The 24,007-nt window shown below is 41.6% G+C and overlaps 1 protein-coding gene across 3 annotated transcripts in view; it reads left to right on the top strand.

Moving 5' to 3' along the window:
* Positions 1-24,007, top strand: part of CHD5 (chromodomain helicase DNA binding protein 5) — a 2,140,358-nt gene that overhangs the window by 1,593,450 nt on the left and 522,901 nt on the right. For all 3 annotated transcript variants that reach the window (XM_044063016.1, XM_044063014.1, XM_044063013.1), the window contains exon 28: positions 17,812-17,971. In XM_044063016.1, coding sequence (XP_043918951.1) covers positions 17,812-17,971 — 160 coding nt within the window. The remainder of the gene's footprint in view (positions 1-17,811; positions 17,972-24,007) is intronic.

Here is a 24,007-nt window from a genome sequence, read left to right as displayed (position 1 = left end):
GAATAATGATGTCATGTGAAGCAGCTCTGTGTTATCAATTTAAAGAGAGAGAATCGGAGAGCTCAGATCATTTTGTCTTGAACTGCTTTGCTCTATATGCAAGTTATTTAGAACTGTGTATTCTCTTAGATATAGCTGGGAAACAGGAAGATGACTAGTTTGTTTTTCTGTGATGTCAGAACTTTTCTACGGTATTATTTTAAGCATTTCTCTGTGACCACTGAACTCTTGACTAGCACTGTGTAGTAAGAAGTATTGTCTTGTGTTTTTATTATTTATTAAACATTTTTAAACCTTTCAACTGTGGCTGTTTTGTGTAAAGATAATTTAAGCTCTAGAGTACATTGCATGTATGTAGTGATACTGTACCAAGTCACTCTAATAAGCCTTAACTGTTCAGTCACACTCCACTCCTGGGGAAGGCTGGCACAGGTTGTCCAGCTATGCCGCCTTCTGCCCAGACTATACGGTAGTTCCACCTGCCACCAACCACCCTTATCAGCTACCATAAAGGCCCTTACCAAAGGTTGTCCAGTTCTACTGTGCAATGTTACTGTCACCCAAATAGTCAGTGTGACAAACAGCAAGGCTATTGGAGTGGCTTGTACAGTATCACCAAATACATGCAAGTATGAAACACAAAAACATTCGCGGAGGCTCTCAATAATAATCTGCTCAAGCAACAGAGACCGCCAAAGCAGAAATTCAAGCAACCTCCACCCCCCAACACAACCCAAATGACACATAGCCCGCAGACTCAGTGTGCCACTCAACCACAGCCAATAAGGCAAAACAACGTACCCAACACACTAGTCATAGGCGACCCTATAGTCAGGCACACTGATGACCCACTCACCAGGCTAAACAAGGAGAAGGTTTCTGTCAGCTGCCTGTCAGGTGCCAGGATCCGCCACATAACCCACACACTCAGGTCACTCCACAACAAGTACAAATATGACTCTGTCATTGTCCATGTTGGTGTGAATGACCTGAGACATACCTCCCTGGACAACATGAAAAGAGACATGGAAGAGCTCTCCGATCTTGTAGCCCAGGCAGGTATGACCCTAGCCCTGAGTAGCATTCTGCCATCACCCAGAATGATACTGCAGTACAAGGACAAAATGATCGACTTCAACAATTGGTTAAGCTTCAGGTGCCATTCTAAAGGGATCCAGTATCTGTCTGCCTGGGATGACATGGTCGACAGACCACGATGCTTTGCCAGAGATGGCCTGCACCTGTCACCCCTGGGATTCCGGATACTGGCTAAGGTTCTTGCTGCCCCTATAGTGCCTTTTTTAGGCAAGGTTCAAATAACAAATTCATCACCGTAACAGGAACAGGCAAGCAAAAACTGAGGGTGATGCTACTCAATGCTAGAAGTCTAAATCTGAAAATGCACTCACTCGAGGCATTCCTTAAAATGAAGAACATCGATATTTGTGCAGTGACTGAGACCTGGTTCAAGGCTCCAGACAGCACCCCTGCACTACCAGGCTATAACTCATACCACACTTTTCGGCCATGTAACCTGGACCGGAACACCAAAGGTGGAGGTGTGTCCATATTCATTAAGGATATCCACACCTCCAGGCTACTTGCTCAGCATAATGCAGCAATCCCTCCGAGCTACACGCTCTAGGGACCTAAACCTTGTCACCACAATAAACAAAACATGCTGGAGGGATAGATTCCAGTCCCAGAGACTTCCCATACTCTGGAACAGACTACCTATCTATATCAAACAGAGTTGCTCATTAGCACTCTTCAAGAAAAATCTTGATGATTGGATGGGTAATAGGAAATTCACCCCGGGGATCACTTCTGTGGTTCTGCTTGACAGGGGCACAGGAAAATAATTTTCTTAGGTGGCGAAAGCCAGGGTACATTTTTGGCTAGGCTTGTATAGGCCCTAGGGCCAATAGCCTAGTACCTACCTATGAACCTATGAGGTTATCTAAGTGCAACTAACTCTGAGCAAAACTGCAATCCAAATTGTAGCTTGCTACAGATCATTCACCATGCCCCAGAATTCCCACTCCTCTTTTCTTGATGTACTGGAAAATATTAGGGTTCAACCAAACACCCTAATAATGGGCGATTTCAACTACCCCACCATTAACTGGGAAAACTACTCATGTACCAAGTCCTTCGCTCAATGCTTTCTGGAATTCATAAACTCCAATGCCCTGGTTCAACTTATCCATACCCCCACTAGGGGCAACAATATCCTAGATCTAGTCATTACCAATATGACTGACCGGTGTTCCACACCTGAAGTCAACGCCTCATTGGTCCGATCCGACCATAAGCTAATTACCCTAGATATCCACATCTTGCCTCCACCCCCCATCAAGGAAACCATGGTAAAAAATTTCTCCAAAGTCAACTTCATTCTTCTTAAGACAGAAGTGGTGAACTTCATAACACCCATGCAAATGGACAATACAGTTACGACTACTGAATCCTACACAATTGCACTTTATAAGCACTTACATGATTGCATGGATCGTGCTATCCCAAACAGAACCAAGACGCTATCCTCCAAAAAAAGGAAGCCAATCTGGTGGTCCCCTGCCATAAACAAACTGTACAACAGAAGGAAGAAACTCTTCAAAAGAGAGTAAAATCCCATGAGTGGAGGAGCTCCCTGGTCAGCCTCAGTAAGAAGCTGTGATCCCTGATAAAATCCTCCAAAGCTAGTTATGAAAACAAAATCACCACTGATTCTAAAGACAACCACAAAGCATTCTATAGCTATGTCAAGAATCTCAATGGCAACACTCAGATCTGTTCTGAGTTACAGCACAATGACACTATATCTACAGACCCAACTGATATTGCCAACATCCTGGCAGATAGGTTCAGTGCTAATTTACCCCCCTCTCACCCCCTAAAGAGCCCATCTCTATACCGAAAGAATGCAAAGTTCCTGTAATCACAGCTGCACAGGTAAAAACCACACTCTCCAAAGCCAAGAACACAGCATCCATGGAACCAGACAACATCCCAACGAACTGGCACCCCACCTAAGTACCATGTTCATTCATAGCCTCACCTCAGGCTTTGTGCCTGCTGAATGACGCACAGCAACGGTTATCCCACTCCACAAGGGGGGAGCCACCATGGACCCCGGGAACTACCGCCCCATTAGCCTGACGAACCTGGTCTGCAAGGCCATGGAACATATCATCATGGAACTTATAAACAAAGATATTGATTGGTAATCTCCAAACTCTGAATCCCACCCAGTTCGGGTTTGTAAAAGGCAGATCATGTCTCCTAAACCTGATAGACTTCTTTGAAGCAGTCACCAAAGCCATAGGCAAGGGTAAGGTGGTTCACACAGCCTATCTAGATCTTGCCAAGGCTTTCGGCACCATCCCCCACTCTGGAGTTATAGATAAACTCACTAAACTAGGTATAAATCCCTATGTCACAATATGGGTTGCCAACTGGCTCACTGACAGAACCCACACTGTTAAAGTAGCAGACTCCAAACCGACTTCAGACCAGTGACAAGTGGAGTACCACAGGGTTCAGTCCTGGGTCCTCTCCTGTTTGGTATCTACTTCTCTGAAGTACAGGCTAACACAGAAGGTCTTTGGCTAATGAAGTTCGCAGATGACTGCAAACTAGGAGCCATAATCAAAACTCCTAATGATGTGGACATCCTACAAAAGGGCCTCACTGAGACAGATGCGTGGTGTCAATGCCATGGCCTCAAGCTCAATGCCAAAAGGTGCATTGTCATCCCCTTTAGTAAAAACTCTGTACCCATGAACTACAACATAGGCGGTAGTATACTTAACACCGAAAGTGTGATGAGACCTTGGGACACAGGTGGACAGTAGTCTCTCCTTTGATAATCACATCGCCACAGTAGTCAGGAAATCCTTCTACGTGGCACACCTCATCACAAAAGGTTTCTCATCCAGAAAAAGAGGTCATTGTTCCCCTCTACTCATCACTCATTAGACCCATTATAGAGTACAACGCCCCTTTTGGTATGTACCTCACAAGACATCTACAACAACTGGAAAGGCTGCAGAAATACCTCACAAAGAGGATTACCGGCCTCAAACAGATGCCCTACGCAGACTGTCTCAAAAAACTCCAGCTTTACTCCGTCGCATATCGCCTACTCAGAGGTGATCTCTGCCTAACATACAAAGCTGTGTCAAACCCAGAGCGGTTGGACATGCTCCACTTAAAGACATCCCAATCCCTCCAAGCTACACGCTCTAGGGACCTAAACCTTGTCACCACAATAAACAGAACATGCCGGAGGGATAGATTCCTGTCCCAGAGACTTCCCATACTCTGGAATAAACTACCTTTCTATATCAAACAAAGCTCCTCATTAGCACTCTTCAAGAAAAATCTTGATGATTGGATGGGAAATAGGAAATTCACCCCAGGGATCACCTCTGTGGCTCTGCTCGACAGTGGCACAGGAAAATAATTTTCTTGGGTGGCAAAAGCCAGGGTACCTTTTTGGCTGGGCTTGTATAGGCCCCAGGGCCAATAGCCTAGTATCTACCTATGAAGCTATGAAGTATTCTAAGAGCTTAAATTATCTCTACATAAAACAGCCACAGTTAAAAGGTTTAAAAATATTTAATAATATTGTGATTCAACACAGTGACAATGGAGAGTTCAGAAATCACGGGAAATACTTTAAAACAACAATGTAGGACAGTCTGACATAAATATAGAAAACAGCTAGACTAATCTTGCTATTTCTATCCATCTCTAAGAGAAATACTAAGATCTAAATAATACTTACAGAACAAGTCAGTGCTGGTGAGTTGTCAGATTCAGAACAAAATACAAAATTCAATCTCTTTCTCTTGAGATGGTTCTTAAATTGATAATACACATTACTGCTGAGTCATTTCAGATTACATCATTCTTGTCACTTCTGCTTAAGTTTCCCAGGCTCACAGAACTTTAACATTTCTTTGTGATCTGCAGCTGCCAGGAAGTCACAGCAATAAAAGACACTTTACATGTGAAACCTAGTAATTATCTCTGTCTTAAGACAATAGAAAGAAGCTCCTAGCCCAGAGATCATGTCTCTTAGCTTGAGATCACACACGGTCGTAAAATTATTTTTTTATCAGCTTATTTTCTTAGAGTTTTGCAAGTTAACTATTTCCCAGTTTTCTACCATGAAAACATACATTACATAGGCACAGAGTTTATACACATTTCTGCTTTCTTCCAGCAGGGTGCCAACTGTGGTTGCATTTCCCGCCTCCCACTGAAAAACCAGGGCTGTGGAACCCCTTCGGGACATTCCCGGTCAACAAATGTTAAATAAATGTTAAATAAATTTTTGAAGTTCAGCACATAACAGTTTTCTTACATTTGTAAAACTAAGCCTGTGGATCATACTAATATTTACAATGACATATAATTATTTGCAGAATTCTATCTAGCTAGGCTGGCAGCCTTCACATTTTATCACAGGTAGTATTGAATATTGCCAGGGCATTATATGCTCTAAGTTCAATACTTTTCCCAGTCCATGGTAACTGGAGTCACTTGCAATATTTACCCCTTTCAGGTTTTCTTGGCTACACCTATTTGCTCACCCAATATATCTGACAGTGTACTCTAGGGGGAATTTTTAAAATCTGCCAACTCATTATACTCCCAAAATGTATGTTCTCAATTACGTCTTTCTTGCCAATTACTCCTCCAACATTTGCTGTCTATCTGAGGAAGAATTATTTGAAGTCTGTCCATGGTATAAAAGTAACTATCCCAAAACTTCCAAGCAAAAATCCTAAATATTCTGGACTTTGTTGCATACTTGGGAGCCTTAGATATGCTCTCCCATTGTTTCCTTTTAAATTGCTTTACCAGTCTCTTTTCCCAATCTTTTTATACCTCCTCTGATTCATTTTATAGTTATTGTGCAATATTTTTATATGCCCTAGTAATTACCCTTTTTTAACAGCAGCTTCTGCTCTAGGTTCAACTAAAAACTTTACCAGAGAAGGTCTTCACGTAGTATTCTCATATCCCTTTCTCTTTCCCTGTACTCTGATGTCAGTCTGTTCATAGGTTCTTAGGTGTGTACTAGGCTAATGGCCCTGGGGCCTTTACAAGCCTAGCCCATAGAAGTGCCCTGGCATTGAGCTGCCTGTCATTAGTTCCCAGTACCTCTATCAAGTAAGAATCACTGGAGTGATCCCCGGGGTGAACTTTCTATTTCCCATCCACTCATCAAGATTTCTGTTGAAGAGGGTTAGTGAGGTGCTCTGCTTGAACTGTATGGGAAGTCTATTCCAGAGCATGGGCAGTCTCTGGGTTATGAACCTGTCCCTCCAGCATGTTCTGTTGATTGTGGTAATGAGGTTGAGGTCTCTGGAGCATATGGTGCAGAGGGATTGGAATTTCTTTAGATGTAGCATTTCTAACAGAGCTGGGTCAGACATGGCTTTGTAAGTCAAACACAGATCACCTCTTCATAGACAATATGAGACAGAGAATAGCTGGAGGTTTCTGAGTCTGTCCATGTAGGACATGTGGTTAAGGCCTAAGATCCTCTTCGTGAGGTATTTTCTGGTTTCTCAAGCTGTTGCAGGTATCTAGTGAAGCATGCCAAATGGGGAATTATACTCTCTGGCTGGTCTAATGAGGGAAGAGTAGAGAGAAATGATGACCACTTTCTTCCTGGATGTAAAACCCTTGGTAATGAGATGTGCCACATAGAAAGACTTTCTGACCACAGGGGGCCTGGCATTCTTCCAGTATTGAGATTGGTCCTTTAGGGGGAAGAGAGGGGTAAAGCTGGCACTGAATCTGACAGCCAGTATGTTAGCAATATCTGTTGGCTCAGTATAGGAGGCACTATTGTGCAGTAACTCAGAGCAAATCTGGGTATTGCCATGGAGATTCTTGATACAACTAAAGAAGGGTTTGTGGTTGTTTTTAGTGTCTGCTGCAATTCTGCCTTCATAGCTGGCTTTAGATGTTTTGATGAGGGATCTCAACTTTTTGTTGAGGCTAATAAGGGAATTTTTCCAGTCTTGGGACTTCACCTTTTTCTGCAACAGTTTTTTCCTTCTGTTAGAGTTTATTAATGGCAGGAGACCACTAGACTGGCTTCCTTTTTTTTGGATGAGATCATCTTGGTTCTGCTGGGTATAGCTAGTTCCATGCATTTATGTACGTGTTCGTACAGTGCATTGTTGTATGATTCGGCAGTCATGCATCTATTTTCCATTGGCATGGGTGCTGTGAAGTTAGCTACCTCTGTTTTTAGGAGTCTAAAGTCAGCTTTGGAGATGTTTTTCATGGTGGATACCTTTGCAGGGGGTGTGGGTGAGATGTGGATTTCCATGGTGATTAGTTTGTGGTCGGATCTAACCAGGGAGAAACTGATTATTGGTGTAGAGCAATGGTTGCCCATGTTAGTAATAAACAGGTCAAGGATGTTGCTTCCTCTAATGGGCATAAGAATGAGCTGGCCAGGGCAATGGAATTGATGAATTCCAGGAAGCGTTGGGCCAGTGCACTGGTGCTTGAGTAATTTTCAAGTTGATGGAGAAGTAGTTGAAGTCTCCTAGTATGAGAGTGCTTGGTTGAACCTTGATAGATTCCAGGGTGCTTAGGATTGTGGGGTGAGAGTCTAGGGACATGGTTGGGACCTATAGCAGCCTATGACCTGGATCGCAATCTTACCCAGTGTTAGTTATACCTGAAGTATCTCAGATGCTTTATGCTGGGCTACTAGTCTGGATGTGTGCATATCCTTCAGTCCATGTTTCGAGACTGAAAGGTGTGGAATGAGTTGTAGCCTGATAGTGCAGGGGTGCTTTCTGATGCTTAAACCACATCTTCGTTACAGCACAAAAGTCAAGCTTCTCCATTTTGAGGAGTCCTTTGAGTAAGTGCATCTTGAGATTTAGACTTCTAGCTTTGAGCAGCATGACCCTCAGATTGCATTTATTTATAGCTGTTACGGTGGTAATTTGGTCTTTGGAACACCGCCTAAAAAGGCACTATAAGGGTGGCAAGAGCCTTAGCCAGTACCTGGAAACCCAGGTGTGACAGATACAGGCCATCTCTGGCAAAGCATTGAGGTCAGTCAAACATGTCATTCCAAGCAGACAGGTACTGGACCCCCTTAGAGTGACACCAGAAACGTAGCCAATTGTTGAAGTAAATCATTTTTTGTTTGTAATGCGGTATCATTCTGGGTGACAGTAAGATACTGCTCAGGGCTAGTGTCATACCTGCCTGGGCACATAATCCGAGAGCTCCACCATGTCTCTTTTCATGTAGTCCAGGGAGGTGCATCTCAATTTATTCACACCCACCTGGACAATGACAGAGTAATACTTGTACTTGTTGTGGAGTGACTTGAGTGCGTATGTTGTGTCAGATTCTGGCACCTGATAGACAGCTGACTGTTACCTTCTCCTTATTCAACCTAGTGAGTGGGACATCTGTGTGCCTCACTATTGAGTCACCTATGATTATTGTATTGGGAAAGGTGTTTAGCCTTAGGGGCTTAGGTGGAGGGGCACACTTTGTAGGTGAGCTATGTGTCCTGTGGTTTGTCCTGTGTTGTGGTGGTAGAGTGCGTTTCTGTCTTGGAGGTCTCTGCTGTTTGGGTAGATTTCTATTGAGGGCCTCCACGTAGGTGGGTGTGTGGTTTGTGTTTTTATGTGAGAGCTGTGATAGTGGGTGCTCTGGAGGGCTATTTGTTCCATGTGGTATGGTGCAAGTGTTTACCTTCTCCTCTTGACCAGCTAGACCGCTCTTGGCTGGGAGTGCATAGCTTCCAATTTGGTGATATAAGTGCATCTCTCACAAGTCTGAATGTTGGGAGGTAAGAGGAGAGGATTGTCTGTGTACATGAGGCAGTTGTTACACTGCCTCAGAATGCCCAAGAGCACCAGGTTAAAAGGAGAAAGCACAGGAGCTTCCCTTTAATCATGCTAGGAGGGGTGGTCATAACTACTAAGTACTGGAGCTATTTCAGTGAAAAATGACTAGTACTGATGGCTCTTAGGTGTGCTATAATAATTGCTACAAAAACCTGTTGAAGTGCAAAGTGATTAGGCTATCTGAAGTGCAAGAGAGAAAGAACTAGCAAGATCTAAGGGAAAAACTGAAGAGCAGATTTCTGCCACGAGTAATAGTTTACCTCAGCTTGGTGCCGCTGAGCGGAGCTTAAACAAGTGCAATCCCATGCAAACGCGGGCTTATAAACCAGAAAGTTGAAAGGGATGAAAAAACTGACAAAACGTTTAATAAACTACAATTTCTGGGCCACAAACCACTCCTCTTGTGGTAGGTTACCTAGTGCTTACCACTCTTACCACTCCCCATACCTCTCAAGTGTACCTCATTACGAGGAACATACCTCATTTGGGGTCTTAAAAAGTTCATGTTCGTTGAAGTTCTTCAAAGTTCCACATTGAAAGATTCTGTCACACATTCAGTGTTAGGAATATTTTAAGTGAAATCCATTGTAAATAGAAATGAATCATATCAATTCATTTAAAGATCTTCTTTATAAGTAAAACCAGCATATTTTAACTATCCTATGACCTTCCTAGTTGAAGTTGTTAGTAGGCCATTAGTATGTGTTCCACATTTTGCCCATTTGTTCCACATTATGAGGGCTAGTGTTCCTCATTTTGGACATAGAAGGTCCATCTATATTATCTGTATATATCTACCCCCTGGAAATAATTCTACTACTATAGAAAATAACCTTAGTTGGCTCTCCTCCTCCTATCCCCAAGAAACCATAATTCTCTGAGACTTTAACCTGGACTGGTCCTCTTTAACTACTAATAACCCAGCTTCACATATTAACCTCCATGACTTTACTCAAATAATAAACGCCTCCACTAGGACCAATAAAACTAACAACAAAGAAAGCATTCTAGACTGGATTCTCATTAATAAACCTCTTATTAAATATCAGTCTGGAGTACTACCTGATGACTTTAGCGATCACAATCTAACCTATATTACTAGACAAAGAAATGCCTCTAACAACACACCTACCTACAGGATCCTCGTAATCTCAAATGTTTCAACCCTATACAATTTAGAACTGAACTAAGTGCTTGCAATTGGAACCAACTAAAGACACTTCCTCTTGAAGAAGCTGTACAATACTTTAATACTACATTCCTAACTATTCTAGATAATCATGCCCCATCACGCACTATCCGAATTAAATCTAAACCTGCCCCCTGGTTATCTAAAGATACAAGACAAAAATGCTACTTAGAAACAAAGCTTGGATAAAATGGCGAGCTAGCAAATCTTCTGCAGACCAACAGACCTTTAGATACCTAAGAAACAGTACTAAAAAAGCTATCTTCTCTGATAAAAGAAGTTATTATAGCAATCTCCAGCAAGCTAATCACAATAACCCTCAAAATTCTGGTCAACCCTAAACAGGCTTCTACACCCTGGACAGACTACCACTCCATCCCTACGGATCTGAAAAGAATTCCTCCCTTGATACTGCCAATACTTTCAACTCTTTCTTTATTGATACTATTAATTCTTTGGCCTCTCACCTCTCTAGTGACTATACTAGTATCCCCGACCCTGCATCCTCCAGACTACCAATCTTTAGGCTACAACCCATCTCCACTGCCTTTATACAAAAATGTATCCACAAACTTAAACCCTGCACCCCCTCGGCTGACCAACTCCCATCTGAATTCCTTCAAAAAGCAGCCTCTGAAATTGCCTACCCCATATCTATTCTCATTAACAGAACCATAAATGAAGAAACCATACCTGACATTTGGAAAATCTCTCACATCATACCCTTGCACAAAGGAGGTAACTCCTATGAACTCTCTAATTATAGGCCCATAGCTCTCTTGTCCCCACTAGCAAAGATCATGGAAAAATGTGTTCATCATCAGTTAATGGACCACTTAATAAAGTACAACATTCTCACTAACTGTCAACATGGATTTAGGCCTTCTCACAGCACAACCACCGCTCTCCTCACTTTTACAGACCATATTAATAAGAATCGTAATAACAGCATCCTGTCTTCAGCTCTCTTTATTGACCTGTCTAAGGCCTTTGATATGGTTAACCACTTCATTCTCCTGAAAATTCTTGAATCTCTCTCCTTAGAATCTAAGTCTGTCCACTGGTTTAATTCCTATCTTACAAACAGGAAACAAGCCGTTCTTTGGGATAACAAACTCTCATCCCTTCTCCCTATCTCACTTGGGGTCCCCAAGGATCTATTCTTGGACCACTTCTTTTCTCCCTCTTTATAAATGACTTACAAGCAGCGATTCCCCAGGCCACTTGTATACAATATGCTGACGACTCCACATTAATTTGCTCTGCTAAATCCATCTCTGAACTACAAATTAACACTCAAGCTGTTTTCTCCAAAGTTGAAACCTGGTTCTCAAAACGATGCCTACTTCTAAATGCTAAAAAAAACAAACTCTTACTCTTTAAGCCCACTACCAGATCCCCTACATTAGACTTTACTATCCTATCTAGCAATGGAACTACTATATCACCTGACCTTACAACCAAACTACTAGGTGTCACAATTGACAACAACCTCACCTTTGATTGTCATATCAATAATACCATTAAATCTGTAAGCAGAAAACTCGGCTCTCTCTATAGAATTAAAACTTTCTTAACCTCTTCAGCCAAAGCTACCCTTGCCCACTCTCATCTAATTTCTACTCTTCTCTATGCTTCACCTATTTATACTAACCTCAAGAAAAATATTCTCTCTAAACTATCTACCACGTACAATAATATAGCTAGATTTGTTACTGGTAAACCTTTCAGAACACACCACTGTCTGAATCTGCAGCAACTAAACTGGCTTGAACTATCAAACATGTTACTTCTTTCCCAACTCTCATTTGTTCATAGAGCATTTTACCAACCTCACAACACACCTATACTCTCAACCTCTTCATCCCCTACTCTAATCTAAACTCCCTCCGTTCATCTAGCAAACTGCTAGTTACCTTAACCAAATCTAAAACCTAGCAGGTGATTCCCTTTTTTCAAATACCATTGGAAAACACTGGAATCAACTTCCTTCTGAACTTACTTCTATTGCTTCCACTGTTTTGTTTAAACAAAAACTCAGAAGTTACCTTAAAAGCCACTGGATGTGTCCCTGCTCTAATCCTGACTAAAATAATTTCCATCTATTATTCTCGTTTCTCTCCCTACTCGTCTGTTCCTTCTGCTTCCTCCCTTACCTTTCTTTTTTCTACCTTTACAGACTGCTCCTCGTCATCGTTCATCTTTATGGCCCTAAATCTCTCTCTAACTACCTTATGTCTATTTATATCTGCTCTCTCTCTATTGTTGCTTCTCTTTCTTTAATCTTATACTTCCTCCTTGGTATTAAAACATGTTAGAATGTTCATCATTGTGTTACTTAGATTCGCTAGAAAGTTAAGTGCTGTTCTTTCGGTTAACTTATTACATTTCCTTTTCCATGTTCTTTCACTTGTTTTTTCCTGTTTTTAGATATAGGTAATAATGTGTATTATGTCATTTGTCCTCATGATGTATCTCCTTTTGTCTATATGTGGAGCTTTTCTCCCCGGGCCTCTGCTGAAAATGGAAATATATCCAGTTGGACTAGCCCGGTCAACAAATGTAAAATAAAATAAATAAATAAAATGTAAAATAAAAGAGCTATGCCACTCCCTGTGATAGGGAAGACAGTTTCTAACCTGCATTCCAAACCCTGCTGCATTTGTCTTAATAGCAAAACTCTTAAAAATAGTTTCCCATCTCTTTCTCCCTGTGGTCCACCACATCATCCCTCCTATACAGCTTTTGGTTGAATTTAGCCTTTACTTCCCTTTATTTTTCAGGTTCTCTTATTTACCTAACTTTTTGTAGATCTTTCAGCACTATGATCATTCTTTTGCTGTCTCAGTCAGTGAGCTAAATATTTGTATATCCTAGGAAAGCCAGTATAAAATTCTTGTTTTATTGCCTTTGCCCGGAATGTATTGAAAATGTCTAAATATTTTTCTAACTGTTTGGGATTCTTTTTCCCTGTTTTTCACTGATGTTCTGTATTCACTACACCTGTAGTCTCTTAACTTCCTCCAGTGCCCTCGGATATCTCTCTGACCTTCCACATTTCTCCCGCTTTTCTTTTGATTTTTTTCCTTTGTCACATCCCATGCTTTTCCCATGACTGCCATTCCTTCACTTTCATCTGTACTTCCTAATCATTTTATCTAGCCATTCTTTAAAGCCAGATTTTTAGCGTATATGTCAGTAACTGCCAATGTGTATCACCCTTCTTTCCTGAATCCCTCTGAAATTCCATTATGTCAGCGGATGATCACCCTGAGGAATGGGAAGTGTTGTCCATTCTAGCAGGTGCAAATGGTCCTCTGTGATATATCCCCCATCTAGCCCCCCGCCTCACTTGATGCTTGCTAAAGAAAAGCTTGTCCTCTTTTTTTTTCTTTCACACCCTCTTCTCCATTATGTCAACATTTCAAATACCTTCAAGTATTTCCCTTAGGTAAAGCTCTCATCTTTGCACTTTCTTTTTATGTGGGTCTCCTAATACATCTTGTCCCCTCACTACAGCATTAAAATCTCCCATTATTATCAGGATGCCTTGGTGCAAGGCCATGATTTGAGCCAAACTATGTTTAATTTCCTTACTTTTGTATTGGGTAGAGGATAAACTACTCACTGTGTAGTTTTTCCTCCCCATTTCACCTGTATAGCTATATATATATATATATATATATATATATATATATATATATATATGGGTCTAGGACATTTCACTAAATGCACATTTCACTGAAAGTCAAATTAGTGTGCACTTTTCTCTGAAAGCTCAATTCACTGAAACACATTTCACTGAAAGTTATATATGGCCTTTTCCCTACTGTAGGGCGACCCTGGAGTTAGTATATATAGTAAGGGGGGTGTGGGGGTGTCCAGAGTTTGGAGGTTACCAATGTTTTTGTTTATGAATTCCATGATGATACGTTCCATGGCCTTGCAGACCAGGCTGTTCAGACTAATAGGGAGATAGTTCCCAGGACCGTGGTGGCTCCCCGTTTGTGGAGTGGGATAACTGTTGTGCATCATTCAGTGGGCACAAAGCCTGACACGAGGCTATGGTTGAACATGGTGCTTAGGTGGGGAGCCAGTTCATTCTGAAGTTCCTGTAAAACACAGCCTGGGATGTTGTCCGGTCCCATGGATGCTGTGTTTTTGGCTTTAGAGAGTGCTGCTTTTACCTGTGTAGTTGTGATTGCAGGGACTCTGCATTCTTCCTGTATAGATATGGGCCCTTTAGGGGGTGAGAGGGGGGCAGAGTTAGCACTGAACCTATCTGCCAGGATGTTGGCAATATCAGTTGGTTCTGTAATTTCTATGCTATTGTGCTGTAACTGAGAGCAGATCTGGGTGTTGCCACTGACATTCTCGACATAGCTATAGAATGCTTTCTGGTTGTCCGTAGAATCAGTGGTGATCTTGTTTTCATAGCTAGCTTTGGGGGATCTTGTAAGGGATCTCGGCTTCTAACTGAGGCTGACCAGGGGGCTCCTCCACTCATGGGATTTTACTCTCTTTTGCAACAGTTTCTTCCTTCTGTTGTAGAGTTTGTTTATGGCAGGGGACCACCAGATTGGCTTCCTTTTTTTGGAGGATAGCGTCTTGGTTCTGTTTGGGATAGCACGATCCATGCACTTGTGTAAGTGCTTATAGAGTGCATTTGTGTATGATTCAGCAGTCGTAACTGTATTGTCCATCTGCATGGGTGTCATGAAGTTCGCCACTTCTGTCTTAAGAAGCGTGAAGTTGGCTTTGGAGAAATTTTTTACCATGGTTTCCTTAATGGGGGGTGGGGTCGGGATGTGGATATCTAGGGTGATTAGCTTATGATTGGATATGACCAACGAGGAGTTGACTTCAGGTGTGGAACACTGGTCACTCTTGTTGGTAATGACTAGGTCTAGGATATTGTTGCCCCTGGTGGGGGTGTGGATAAGTTGATCCAGGGCATTGGAATTTATGAATTCCAGAAAGCACTGAGTGAAGGAGTTGGTATATAAGTAGTTTTCCCAGTTAATGGTGGGGTAGTTGAAATCGCCCAATATTAGGGTGTTTGGTTGAACCGTAATATTTTCCAGTGTATCAAGAAAAGAGGAGTAGGAATCCTTGGGCATGATGGGGGATCTCTAGCAATGCAGTTTTGCCCAGAGTTAGTTGCACTTGGATAACCTCAGATGCGTTATGCTGAGTAACTAGCCTGGAGGTGTGAATATCCTTCATGAATATGGACACACCTCCACTTTGGTCTTCTGGTCCAGGTTAGATGGCCGAAAAGTGTGGTATGAGTTATAGCCTGGTAATTCAGGGGTGCTCTATGGAGCCTTTAACCAGGTCTCAGTCACTGCAGAGATATCGATGTTCTCCATTTTAAGGAGTGCCTCGAGTGAGTGCATTTTGACATTTAGACTTCTAGCACTGAGTAGCATTACTCTCAGTTTTTGCTTGCCTGTTCCTGTTACGGTGGTGAATTTGTCATTTGAACCTTGCCTAAAAAAGGCACTACAGGGGCAGCAAGAGCCTTTGCCAGTATCTGGAATCCCAGGGGTGACAGGTGCAGGCCATCTCTGGCAAAGCATTGTGGTCTGTCGACCATGTCATCCCAGGCAGACAGATATTGGATCCCCTTAGAATGACAATCTCCCGTATTCTCCTTATGTCTGGTCTATGGGGTAGTGTTGCAAGATGGAAGCATTTTCTTGCACAGAAAAACATCCAGGCCCGGCTAAAATTTGCAAAACAGTACATCAAGTCTCCCAAAAAACATGTGGGAAAATGTGTTGTTGTCCGATGGGAACAAGCTGAACTTTTTGGCCACAATTCCAAAAGGTATGTTTGGGTGCAAAAACAACACTTCGGATCACCAAAAGAACACCATCCCCACAGTGAAGCATGGTGGTGGCAGTATCATGCTTTTGGGTTGCTTGTCTTCAGCTGGAACTGGGGCTTTAGTCAAGGTGGAGGGAATTATGAACAGTTCTAAATACCAGTTACTTTTGGCCCAAAACCTTCAGGCATCTGCTAGAAAGCTGAAGATGAAGAGGAATTTCACCTTTCAACATGACAGTGACCCCAAGCATACATCCAAATCAACAAAAGAATGGCTTCACCAGAAGAAAATTAAAGTTTTGGAGTGTCTCAGCCAGAGACCAGACCTAAATCCAATAGAAAATCTTCAGGGTGATCTGAAGAGGGCTGTGCACAAGAGATGCCCTCGCAATATGACAGATTTAGAGCACTTTTGCAAGGAAAAGTGGGCAAGTATTGCCAAGTCAAGATGTGCCATGCTGATAGACTCCTACCCAAGAAGACTGAATGCTGTAATTAAATCAAAAGGTGCTTCAACAAAGTATTAGTTTAAGGGTGTGCACACCTATGCAACCAGCTTATCGTACTTTTTTTTTATAATGTTCCTCTAACAGATATGTTTGTTTTTCAGTTGAATTGTACAGGTTTTATGTCATGTTAAAGGTGGGAAAAGTTTTGAAATGATTTATTGTGGTCTCATTTTTTTATATCACAAAAACCTGGCATTTCAACAGGGATGTGTACACTTTTTATATCCAGTTTAGGTGTATATATGTATTTTATTAGAAATAATATTAAATGATACTTTGTAATTTTTTATCAATGGTTGAAGGACAAATTGATGTTTTATAATGCTTTTAATTAGATAATTGATGGGATTATAAATGAATGGTAGTATGGGATACATTGCATCTTATGAAATCTTTGTATTGAGGATGAAAATGCAGTGATTTAAGTTAAGCCTTTATGTGTTTTGACATTAAAGAAGTGTTGGACTGCTTTTTTTCTTGGGTGCTATTTTGGATTTTGGTTACAAATAGAAAGGACTGCTTCTACTGCTGCCCCAACAACCGGAAGAGCTACAGGTCTAGTGTCTGAGGAGATTGCAACTCAGAGGAGCTTGTTTACAGAGCTTAGTGCACTCATTGTAGAGCCCTCTATGTCGGGAAAATCATCAACCAACTCAAGACTAGGATTGCCAGACACCTGCATGACATTCGGTACCTCCACCACACCAACCCCCTAGCAATCCACGCCAAGAGTCACACTGGCCACAACCATTTTGTTTTCCATATCCTTGACCAAGTACCAAAGATGGCCCTAAATGGGAATCACGACGTTTTGTAAAAAAGGAACTGATCTGATCTGGCAACTAAGGCTCTAAGCCAGAGATGGACCAGGACTTAACACCACTGAATCAATAATCCCTGTTCTAAATTTGAGGACTCTGGACCACAAGAAATTTGGTTAGATGCCAAGCATTTTGGCACCAGCGGACACCCTAATTGGTTATAGTCACTTTTACAATTTATGGGAATCTGGGGGCCCCATAAGCCTACCAGGAACAAAGACAGGACCACACTCAAGTGGAGACTTTTTGATATCAGAACTCCAGATTCCTTAGTTTAATTTTATTTCAATTGCATTTTGTTTAGATTTCATTATTATACTGCGTTTAGTTTCATTTTAGTTTAACTGTATTTAGTTTAATTTTATTTCATTTTACATATATTTTCATATAGTCTGATCTTGTTCTGACTCGCAAAGCTTACCTCATGACATATTCCCGTTCTGGGATACAAAAAATGTGGCTGGTGATGTAATTTGTTTATCTTTAAGACATTTATTCTGAGTACTATCTTTCACTTCAGATCCCTTGAAGACCCTTTTCTTTCCTAGGTACAAGAATTTGAACATATCAATGGCAAATACAGCACCCCAGATCTGATACCTGAAGGAACAGAGATTAAGAAACTGAATGATTGTATCTCATCTGATTCAAACACACCGGTTCCTGCTAGCCCAGCTCAAATTCAACCTAGCACTCCTGCCTCCTCTGGTAAGTCTGAATGTCTCAGTATTTTTAACCACACCTAGTTGGTAAAATTGTTTTTTGTCAGTAGTAATGTGACAATATCACATGCTGTTATTAGTACATTTATTTTGTTTAACTGTATCCTAGAGCAAGTAGCTGAAATAGTTTAAGGAGTCAGACAGTCATACAAAGACTAAAATTCTAAGGCTTCATAATGTAATACTCATAAGACAGTTGTGTGGTGTAGAAGGATAACACCTTGATAACAGCAGAAGTACCTGCATTTTGGTAGCTATTGGATGCCTGTAGGAGCTGGCCAGTGAAGATGTGTAAGCAGCTAGTTGGGATTCCTGGACAGGAATGAATGAGAACCTAGCCTAGGAATTCTCAGCCCACATCCTCCTGGGACATTGTTGGATCGGGTGCAGGTAGTGTAGCTATTGGGCAAGGTCCTGCAGAAAACAAAAAAAAAATTGATGGACACTTAACCAAATCCAATTTCAATGTTGTGAATGCTTAAATGTCTTTATAAGGGTGTGCAGGCAGATTTCCCCATGCTCTGGTTAGTTAGGAGACTTTGTTTAACCAAACAAAACAGGACGTATTCACCGTCCTAAGACTGAGAACAAAAAAGGGGTCTGAAAATTTGTTTCCAACCCTCTCCAGGTAGTTTTTTCACAGTTACACTGCAGTCAAGAAACATTTTTTAGGAAATCTCAGAGGTAACATAAAAAAAAAATCAACATCCTCACAGGACATATTTTTTTCAAATGAAATTCAGATTTTAGACATCTTCTAACCTATGTATCAACATCTTTTATTGAGACCTATCTTTTTTGGAGGATAGTTCTTTTTGTGCCAGCAGCTAGTGAGACAAGTGAGTATGGAGATTATCGCTCTAGTCTAGTCAGTAAAGCTCATTTCCCTTACTCTGCCTTTTGGTTTTGCGGAAACACTTAGGCTTTGCTATGGCTTAAAAACTATGTTTCCTTATTCTTCCTCTTCTTCAAAAAAAGAACTATAGAGAATATCCACAAGGATGAGTGAACATGTTTTTTTTCTTTATTAAATATTGTGCTTCATCCCCCCGCCCCCCAAGAATGAAAAATGTTTTAGATGGGCTGGCTCTGTAGCTTAGAGGGATAGAGTCCTGGCTATAACTCATCTGACCCAGGTAAAGCGTAGAATGAGTTAGCTAGTTAGGGAATGGATTGAAGAGCCATTACCTGTTGTCCTGTCTGGGCTGGTGGTATAGAAGGTGCATTGTGAGAGGTGTCATTGGGTGATAAATCTCCAAAAGGACATGTGTCCAGTCGGACTTTCCCGGTAAACAAATGTTAAATAAATAAAATAAAATATCGGAGAGTGGGGATATAGCAAGAGTCATCTTTTTGGAATAGGAGAGTAGAGCTGCCTGTGGAGGTACTTCACTATCAGGCGCATGTGATTGCCCCACATTGCAGTTGTTGTACACCTCTCTCCTGTGTGCTTTTTGGATATGTCAGATGATGTTAGGACTACAAGTAGAAAGTGCTGCTATAGATGCCTGTATGATGGCTGCAATTTGTTTATTGTCCTAAAGGAACAATGTGGATCAGATCACAGCAAATGACCAAATGCTTGACAGGCTCAGTGGAATACATTTTATTTATTTTATTCTGCATTTGTTAACTGGGTGTGTCTGACCGAGCTGAAAAGGCCCTTTTTCACCAGAGGCCTGGAGAGAAAAGCTCCACATAGAAAAATTGCAGATACATTTAGGTATTTAGACATGATCAATATACACACACATTACAGTAGACATATTTTTACAGTGGTATGCAGCATATCAACAGTTAGTCTACAGAGAACAAACAAGAAAATATTAATTTAAAAATAACTATAATTAATAGATTTGTGGTGTACAGCTGGAATTTGGAAAATAGGTAGAATACATACATAGTACACAGGTACAGTACATACACTGTAAATTAGCCAGCGTTTGTGAGTAAGAATGAAAACTATTATCAAGTACTCTAGGTTTAGTATGTGTACCTTATCCACTTTCACTAGCCTGGGGAGCAGTCATGGCACTCCCAACTTTGCTTGAGATGTTGCCTATTGAGGTTTTTAAAGGAGGCTTTGGACGATGTGTTTTGCATGCTAGTGGGAAACTACTATATAGTGCATCTCCAAAGCTATTGTAGCTGTTGGTGACTTCTAGTAGTAGTTTGCATGATGACCTAAGAGACCTTTTGGCTGAGTGATGTACTAGGTTTTTGAGGGCAGGACATTTATTGGGGAGGTAATAGATACAATGACAGAGGCAGAGCTGATTGTAGGTTAGGACGTTCAAGCAAGTGGAGCTGTCTCAAAGCAGTACAGTGATGAGTTCTGTATTAGCAATTTGCAGCAAAGGGGGCAATTCTATTATAGCAAGCTTCCATTTTGCTTAGTTCAGTTTTTTTGAGATTAGTCAGAATGGGAGATGCATGCAGTAGGGTGGATAGAAGTTGGGAGCGAGCAATGGATCATCTTGTTCTGTTGGTAAGAAATGGTTTGATATGGTAATGATCCCAGTTTGGCATGTACTTTTTAATAGTTAAGTTGAGATGACTATCAAATTTTAGGTGGGAGTCTATGGTTATTCCAAATAGCTAAGCCTTTGCCACTGGAGCGATTGAAGTAGCATTTGTGGAGTAGATAGTGAATTGACTGTTATCGGTGTTTTTGTTAGAACTGGTTATAATCATAAGCTGAGTTTTCTTTGGATTGAGGATAAGTTGGGCTTTGCTAAGGTAGTTTTCAACATCAGAGAATGGTAGTTGAGTTGTTTGCAGGAGGGTGGGAATGTTTTCTGCAGCACAGATTAAGGTAGTATCATCTGCATACTGAATGATAAATGCATGCTGTGTGGAGGTATGGAGGTCATTTGTGAAGATTGTGAATAGCAATGGTCCTAAGATAGAACCCTGTGGGACTCCTATAGTTATGGGCAGCTGAGGAGAGAGAGAATGTTCCCATTTCACAGCTTGGTACCTGTCAGTTAAGTAGCTTTGGAACCAGGTAAGAGTGGAGTTTGATAGGTGATATTGGTTTAGTTTGTTTAGCAGGATTTGGTGCGAGACTGTGTCAAATGCTTTGGACATATCCAAAAAAAAAAGTTGACACCTGCAGGCCTTTGTTTTTGAGATGGTTTACTGTGTCTGTGAAGCAGAGGAGGGCTGTAGTGGTACTATGGGCAGGTTGGAAACCATGTTGAGTAGGTGACAGGATGTTGCTGTCTAGGAGATATACCTGGGTATGGATGCATTTTTCTAGGATTTTGCCAGGGTGGAGGGTATAGCAATGGGTCTGTAGTTATTAAGTTCAGTGGAGGTCCTGCCTTTATTTATGGGTGCAACATAGGATATTTTCCAGAGTTTGGGCACATACTTTTCAACAATTGATCTGTTTATGAGAGTGGAGATTGGGATAGCAATAGCATCTGCTGAGAAATAGTTGGGGAGTAGGTCGGCTGCTGTTGATGAGGTTTTTAGTTTGGAGAGCATGCTTTTGATTGAAGTGGTGGAAACTGTTTTGAGGGTAAAGCTTGTATTAGTGTTATTTGTGTTGGGGGGGGTAGTGAGGTTGGAACCGTCCTGTGATACTAAGGATAGAATTGAGTTCACAAAGTGGGAGTTGAATTGTGTTTTGATGGGAACTTTAGTGTCAGAGGTGGTTGCTTTGGTGGTAGCCTTTTGGGTGGGTTTTAGTAACTGGTTTACAGTGTTGGTATTTAGTTTGTAATATTGTGTAGTAGGATTTTTTGTCCAGCCTAATGCATTTTATTGCACGGTTGTGCAGTTCTTGGTACTTAGGCTTTGTATTTCTTTGTTTTTTTGATAGTAAAGCCAGGCAGTGTCTCTGGACTTGAGGATTTGTTTGGTTTCTTTACTGAGCCAGGGGTTTGTAGAGGTTCTAACCTTGCTTTTGCGCAATGCAGCAACAGTGTCTAGGTGTTGTAGAAATGTTTCATTGAAATATGCTACAGCCTGATCAAGTGGGAGGGTTTTTAGGGGGGTCCAGTCACAGTTACAGAGTAAAGTATTGAGGACCTCAGGAGAGAAATTTTTTTGTATTTCTAATGCATTTATAGTTAGTGGTTTTGCATATGCTTGTTCTACTAAGTATAAGGTATATTATGTTGTGGTCACTTAAGGTGTCTGGGAGACTGCCTGTGTGGGGGTACAATGTGGGGCTGTTAAGACCCAGTCAAGGATGAATTCCCTTTCAGATTTTTTATCACATCTAGTTGCAATTTGGACTAGCTGCTGGCAGTCATGGAGATTTATTAGATTACTTGGTGGTTCTGATATACAGGTGAACCAATCGAGGTTGAAATCCCCCAGAATAAGGGTTTCTTGTGAGTATGTGGAAGAACACCAGGATAAGAAGTCTTCAAGGCTAGCAGGTGTATTGCCAGGTGGAATATAGATCACAATTGTGGTGATGACCTTTTTAGGGTGAAGTTGAATTTGTGAGATAAGTATGTCCCAATTATTGGGGGAAGGGTAGGAGTTTGGTATTTGACGTTAAGTTGGATGTTAAGTTGGACTAGAAGCTGTAGTTTTATTGGCCATTTTGGGTCATTTCTAAACTCCTTGATCTCTCTCTCTTAAAACCCTACAACTCTCTTTTTGCAGTTTTGCACTGAGCAGTGGGGCAGCCTAAACAGGTTTAAACTATTCCAGGCTCCACAAAGTCTGCTCTTCACTTTTTCCCTTAGAACTGTTCAAACTCTCAAAGTAATCACTCTATTCTCTTTCTAAAGCCCTGCACTTGCTCAGCTCTTATAAGGAAACACTAACTAACTAAAGCACTACACCCTCCTTGACTTCTCATAAGTATTAGACTCCCGATTGGTCCTTCCTGATCCAGTGAAAAATCAGTTCCCTTCCTAATCTGATCAGTAAAAAACAGTTCCCTATACTAATCTAGTATGTCCAAGGGTCAGTTTCAAGGTTACTCTCCAGTCCAGCTGGTGAATCTGGGAATTTTGAGGCAATGTTACAATTGCCTTATGTACACAGACAACCCTCTCCTCCTTCCAACAAACTCTAATACATGTGAGAGATGCAGTTACACAGCCAAACTGGAGGCAGAGCTCTCTCAACCCAAGACTGGCACAGTCAGTCAGGAGGAAAAGGTAACCACCCACACCACAAATCCAGTCTCACACAGACCTATTGCATCTGCATACCCAACACATAAACACACAAAAACATGCTCGGAGGCTCTAAATAAAAATCTGCCTAAACAGCAAAGACCTCCCAAGCAGATATTCAAGCAACAGCCACCCCTCAACAATACCCACAAATCACATATCTCACAAAATCAGTGTGCCTCACAGTCACAGCCCATAAGGCCAAACAACACACCAAATACACTTGTTATAGGGGACTCTATTGTCCGGCACACTGACGTCCCACTCACCAGACTGAACAAGGAGAAGGTCACTGTAAGCTGCCTGTCGGGTGCCAGGATCTGCCACATAATGCAAGCACTCAGGTCACTCCAAAGCAAGTACAAGTATGACTCTGTCATTGTCCATGCTGGTGTGAATGACCTGAGACGTATCTCCCTGGACTACATGAAAAGAGATATAGAGGAGCTCTCTGACCATGTAGCCCAGGCTGGTATGTCCCTGACCTTGAGTAGCATCTTGCCCTCACCAAGAATGATGCCACAGTATAAAGACAAAATGATCAGTTTCAACAATTGGCTAAAGTATTGGTGTCATTCAAAGGGGATCCAGTGTCTGTCAGCCTGGGATGACATGCTAGACAAGCCATGTTGCTTCGCTAAAGGACAAACCCACCTCCATAGACAACCCAAAGATAAAAAACTAAAGGTAATGCTACTCAATGCCAGAAGTCTAAACCTAAAGATGCCTTTTCGAGACTCTCCTCAGTATGGAGAAAATCTGTCTGTGCAGTAACAGAAACCTGGTTCAAGGCTCCTGAGAGCACCCCAGCACTACCAGGTTATAACTCGTACCATGCGTTTGGCCCCAAAACTCGGACCAAAGCACAAAAGGAG

This window comes from Protopterus annectens, chromosome 2.part1, assembly GCF_019279795.1.
Source record: "Protopterus annectens isolate FY-2018-M chromosome 2.part1, PAN1.0, whole genome shotgun sequence".
Taxonomy (NCBI): Eukaryota; Metazoa; Chordata; order Ceratodontiformes; family Protopteridae; genus Protopterus; species Protopterus annectens.
The sequence above is the reverse complement of the archived record's forward strand: the minus strand, read 5'-3'. Positions and strand labels throughout refer to the sequence as shown.